At 40.4% G+C, this 6,170-nt stretch overlaps 1 protein-coding gene across 1 annotated transcript in view; it reads left to right on the top strand.

Moving 5' to 3' along the window:
* The first annotated feature begins 5,682 nt into the window (after nucleotides 1-5,682).
* Nucleotides 5,683-6,170, top strand: part of CLPS (colipase) — a 5,800-nt gene continuing 5,312 nt past the window's right edge. The window contains exon 1 of the mRNA XM_042461424.1: nucleotides 5,683-5,766. Within this exon, the coding sequence (XP_042317358.1) occupies nucleotides 5,683-5,766 (84 nt within the window). The remainder of the gene's footprint in view (nucleotides 5,767-6,170) is intronic.

The raw sequence follows: 6,170 nt of genomic DNA on the forward strand, positions 1-6,170 counted from the left end.
AGCCCAGGAAGAGGCTGCTGGAGCCTGAAGGGTGCTTTACTCTGCTGTTGCTCCTCCTCTTCTTTTCTTCTTAGATGTGACGCTTCCCAGGCAGCTTCCAACTCCTCCTCCTCCTCCCTTTCAGGGGGTCTAACCCACTCCGCAACCAGCCCTGCTTCTGCCACTGGTGGGATCAGATCAGGTAGGAACGGCTCAATGCTGTTGCTTATGCCCCCTTTCCTTCCTCTGGCCTTTCCTTCAGCACTACGGACAGCGCCCAGCCAAAACACAGCCACCCAGGGAAGAAGACAAAGGACTAAAGCAGCGGCCAATATAAATATAAATTCTGAAAAGCAAAGCTTGATTTTTTCCATTTTATACAAGGCACCCAGAACCATTTTACTGTCCATTGCATTTATTTTATTTATTAGAGTACTTATATCCCTCCCTTCAGCCCTAAAGGCTATCAGAGTGGCTTACAATTATTATTTTTAATTAGACGGTTAGATGGTGGTGGGGAAGGGGATCAGGTCCAGTAGTCCTCTCTCTCTCAGGCCTGGATCAAGGCGCTTATCCTCTTTAATGGGACTTGAGCATCCATTGATTTTGTTATCCACCAGGGCTCCTGGAACCAAATCCCAGCAGATAGCAAGGGCCCACTGTACTAATATTTATTTCTTACCCACCTCTCCCAATAATAATAATAATAATAATAATAATAATAATAATAATAATAATAATAATATGATTTATTTATAGCCCACCCTTTCACGAGGAATCAAGGTGGGTTACAACATCGAAAAAAACCAGTAAAAAACAGTACATCAAGGTCAATCACAATTTAAAAATAGTCCCCTTCCCAATCATAATAACAAACCAGTATAAAATATTTGTATTTGTCCCCATGGAGCAAGAACCGTGAACAGACACACAACTTCAGTTAAAATACACATCATTTTAAAAGGACAAATAAGATGTACACATACTGAAACACTCTAGTGGGGCCTGAAGACATATTGTTAAAAGCATCCCCCCAAAAGGGGGACCAGTGTGAGAAAGGGGAGACCCAGGGGCACTGGCATTGGCTTTTTTCTGAGGGTGGTTTTGAAGGACTACTGCTCCTTTGATGGGTGGATTCTTTGCCCTCAAAAGAAGTTGTTTCCTAGAGTTGGAAATAATATCCTTTGGCACACCTCCATTTTGTTGAGCTGGTCCAGGATGGAAAGAGTTCTCTTTTTGGTTCACAAAAGATAGCAGGCACAGTTTTGTGCACAGCTTTTTGTGAGTTGGTAAGGATCCTTAGAGGCTGCTGGTGACTTCCAGGTCAGTGGGTTGATAAATCCCCCCAGATTTAGTTCAAACAGTCAGAGAATTGACCAATGTGCTATTGCTCCAAATAGGTTGAGCATTTTGGACAGTCCCTTTAAAAAAGTTATTGTCTTTCCCATTATTATACATCAACTATATACCTTGCAAAACCAATACACATCAACACACAAGTCATTTCCGACTCATGGCAACCCTAAGATGAACCTCTCATGTAGTTTTCTTGGCATGATTTGTTCAGAGGAAGTTTACCATTGCCTTTCCCTGAGGCTGAGAGCATGTGACTTGCCTAAGGTCATCCGATGGGTGTCAAGGCCAAGCTGGGAACTGAATGCTGGATATCACAGTCGTAGGCCAGCACTCAAACCACTATGACAAGCTGGCTATCAATATACATTATAGAGTCACATCAACTAAGCAGATTATAAAACTGACACTTTGTCCACTTCGGACAATCCCTTAAAAAATCAGACCCAAACCCAGGAGTCACTCTCTCTCACACACATATACACCACTAAAAAGGGAACCACCAGCTGCTGGTTCCCTGAATATTACACCTGTTAACTTTACTACCTCAAATTAATCATTTATGTTTTTTTGTGTGTTGACTGGTCAAAGCACTCACCACTGCAGTTCAGCAGAACTGACAATGGCCCTGTAACAGAGATCACTATGTTTTATTTGCCTACTGCATATGAGGCTGAGATTGGGGAAAGACTGGAGTGTAGATTTGGTGCAGCTTCTGGCCTCTTAAGGTGCCTGTGTCATTTAAACAGCATACCTCCAAAGTGACCCAAAGCAGCTTTATTTTGGTCTGTCTGTATGGGCTCTGTGGGTTGGATCCAGGATTTGCCTTCTCTGGAAAAAGGAATTCATCCCTCCATCCAAGTTCACCAGCCTCCCACATTTAAATTCTTCTTCTCCTGGACAATCTCTAATGCAACCTAGCTGTCTCACCTATACCCTGATTTGTGTTCAGGTATTTTGCATAATTTTAACAGAGGGTTACTTTACTGATTTAAAAATATGAAGATCAAAGCCTGCCTTCACTTTGATCTCCACATGAACTGGGAAATTCCTCACTTGTTCAGCAACTTCTCTGGTTATTCTGAGCTGAAAAGTGATTGTAGGAACAGATGGCCTGACTTGAAAACAATGAAACTTCTTTCCATATTTTTTTTAAAAGGAAAGTTGGCTTGCTTAAGTCAAAAGATCTAGTGAGATTACTGTTCTCTGAACAATGATAAGACATTTTGCTTGGGGGTCATCCTTGCCTAAGAAAACTCTTTGGAACTGACGGCACATACACACAGACACACATTGTTCACAGAGGGAGCAACATGGTATAGTAGTCTGGGTGCTGGACAAGGGCTTTGGGAAACCTGGGTTCAAATCCCTGCTCAGCCATGGAAAACCATTGGATGACCTTGGGCAAGTCACACTCTCTCAGCCTAAGTGCAAGTTAATGGCAATCCCCTGTAGGCAAATCTTGCTGAGAAAAGCCCTTGATAGGGTCACCTTAGGGTCATCATATGTTGGAAACAACTTGAAAGCACACTTTAGCAGCAGCAACAACAACATTCACAAGGGGAGAACTTGATTCCTTTTCAAATGCCAGCAGATAATACACTTAATGTTTTCAAATAGACAGTAACGTTAGTCTGTCTTACCAAAAACAATTGAAATTTCTTCCCACTTAGTCTCAAAGGCATTACCGGATGTATGTTTACATGTAAGGTCTGTTCATGTCATGTGTGGTTCTTTTTTAATAGAGAATGCTTTCTTTTTAAACACTTGGCCATTGTGGAAAAAACACAGAAAGACAGATATAATAAATATATAGTCTGAATAAGAAGAAAACAGGTACAAACATTACCCTAGCATCCCCCCCCCACATATATTTAAGGAAATTTTAGATTTGATAGCCACTCACAACATTCAGGTGTATTTCTGAAGCAGCCACTGCCTACTTGTGATAGAGCATGTGCTTTATATGTGTTGTTGATGAGCCCATTGATTATTGTTGTTGCACACTTTAAAGTTGTTTCTGACTTATGGTGACCCTAAGACAAACCTATAATGGGGTTTTCTTGGCAAGATTTATTCAGAAGAGGTTTGGCATTGCCTTTCCCTGAGGCTGTGAGCATGTGACTTGCCCAAGATCATCCAGTGGGTTTCATGGCTAAGCAGGGAACTCTGCTCTCCAGAGTCATAGTCCAACACTCAAACCAAAGCCCATGGAAACTTCAATTTACGAAAGCCTCTCAGTTATCAGAAGAAGGAGAGAGTGTTGTATCAAATGCTGGTAGTCAGACGTATATGCTACACTGGGCCAGAGATTGGAATACAGATTGGCCTTGTTGGACCACAATTCCCAGTGTCCACCAGTCAATGTAGAATAGAGATTCAGGCAGTTTTACTCCAGTGAAGTAAATATTCCAACCGCTCTACTCAGTTAGATCAATTAAGGAGGAGGAGGAGGAGAAGAGAATATGAAAACTGGAAGGACCTGGAAGTCTTATGGAAGTCTTAGTTTATACCTTGTTTGTAACTGTTATATGTATTATTTCCTCTCCATTTTCAGGCCAAAACACATTGGGTTTCCATCTAAAGTCCCCTTCAAATCTCTTCTTCACATCTCATTATAGGCTGTAGTCCAAGAAAAGTCATGCTTCCAAATTCTGTTGTATTCCAAAAGCCACCCTGTTGCTTCTCTGAATCTGGCCTTGTTCACGCGACAGTCCACACTATTACAGATATGCGCTTGTCTCCTGTGAAAGGTCTAGCAGGTGCAGCTGTTACTGTCTGAAGGCAGTTTTATATCTCAGGTTGTTTGAATAACCTCTGTGAGAAAGAGCAGACTGTTCACACTTGCTATTTTATTCAGCTAATTTTTCATTGGGCTGATAGCCCTGTTTGATATTCTAGATAAAAGCACTATGAAATGAGCAACTGTTTTGTGGAAAGTATTCTTGAACCACCAGGCCTCTCTGTTGCTTTTACCTAAGACAAAGAAACATTTTCTGTATTGGAATACAAGTTTTTCTTGAAAGCCATGGAGGGAGGTGTAAAGCACCCATTTGTTCTGAGTGCAACGATTTCTCATTTATTTAAGGCATCTGCATGAACATGTCAACTTTTTCCAGACTACAAAGATATCAATAAAACAAAAGAACATGAGAGACCTCCACCCCCAAAATATGAAATTTCAGTTTATGTTATGAAACTGTGTACATCATTTGCTGCCTTGCTCTTTCTTCTGCCTGAGGAAACTACCTTGAGTAGCCATGTTGATGTCAGGAGTCTAGGAAATGTGGTCCAAAGTATAGTAATTTTTCCAAACCCTTTAACATTTTGGGTGGCAGGTTGTTAGTTTAGTAGAAAAGAGTTTGGACAGTGTCTGCCTTACTCTTGCATTTTTCCATAAATACATTTGCTAGTCCCCCCCCCCCCAATAAATATCTTTGCTGGCATTGCTTGGGTCTTAATACTACTACTACTACTACTACTACTAATAATAATAATAATAGTATTTATTTGTATCCCACCTCTCCCTGTATTGGATCGAGGTGGGTAACAATAAACATAAGAACAATAAAAATAAAACAACAAACCACAAACCACAAGTAAAAACATAGCAAAACATAAAATCTAATTCCCTATTTCCCTCCCACCTTAAAATAGCATTTAAAACAATCATTCCCAACTGGAGAGTGAACATTCCAAGGAGGTCAATTTGGGAATGCGTACTTTTGTGATTTGCAACAGCCACTGAAAGGTACGTCCCACTTTGCAACCAGCACACATCTCTGCAAGTCTTGGAAAATCATTCATATGTAGACAAATTTCAACAATTTCAGTCTCTGACATATTCCTTTGGAACAAAAGTTTGTAAAAGAAAGTCACATTATTAGTGTCGTTTCCTGATACTTTGTGCTTATCCTATTTATGCTTTCTCAGCAACTTTTCATCAATATGTATTCTGGATGTGGAAGAAATAGTCCAACAGCTACAGCACCATATGCTTAATTTAATCTTTGGCAATTCCACCAAATTTACTTGAACTACTACATTGATTTGAACATGTCCAAGAACTCCTCTCCTATGTGTATTTACTCAGGAAAAAATCCTTCATTGATTGCAGAGGATTGCAGTTGACCTTTATAGCTTGTCTATCATCTCAGTTTCCTGTGGGCTTGGGGTTTTGTTTGTTGCCCCCAATAGAATTTTGCCATGCAGGGACACGTATTCGTATTTTATTGGAAGGAATGTCCATGTGACTTTGATGACATTCTTTATAAGATGGCAACACCTCAGTAGTTCTGACTCCTTGACAAAAGAGCACCAAATAAATTTACTGGCTATTTGTAAGAGACAATGGAGAGTGTTTGGGTCTTGCTGCTGCTCACCTGTATTTTTGCAGAGTCCTTTGCCAGCCCAAGAGGACTCATCTTCAATCTGGTAAGGAAACACTGGATAATATTATTTCACCTTTTCTAAGGGCAACCTTTTCAAAGATTCCCTACCACACATTCATATAATTTTTCTAATATTTCAAATATCCCATGATTCTGTTATAGGGAAAGGCTTTCACAAGCAATTCTTCTTTTGTTTTCAGCATCTGATCCAAACCAGAATTTTTATCAAAGGCTACATTTGCACTGTAGAATTAATGTAGTTTGATACTGCTTTAATTGCTACAGCTCAATGCTATGGAATGCTGGGATTTGTAGTTTTGTGAGCTATTTAGTCATCACTGTCAGAAAGTTCTGGTTCCATAACAAACAACAAGTCCCAAGATTCCAAAGGATGAAGCCATGGCTTTGCCTGCACTGGCCAGGATACTCTTGGGGGAAGCCCAGAGT

This window comes from Sceloporus undulatus, chromosome 4, assembly GCF_019175285.1.
Source record: "Sceloporus undulatus isolate JIND9_A2432 ecotype Alabama chromosome 4, SceUnd_v1.1, whole genome shotgun sequence".
NCBI classification, from domain to species: domain Eukaryota; kingdom Metazoa; phylum Chordata; class Lepidosauria; order Squamata; family Phrynosomatidae; genus Sceloporus; species Sceloporus undulatus.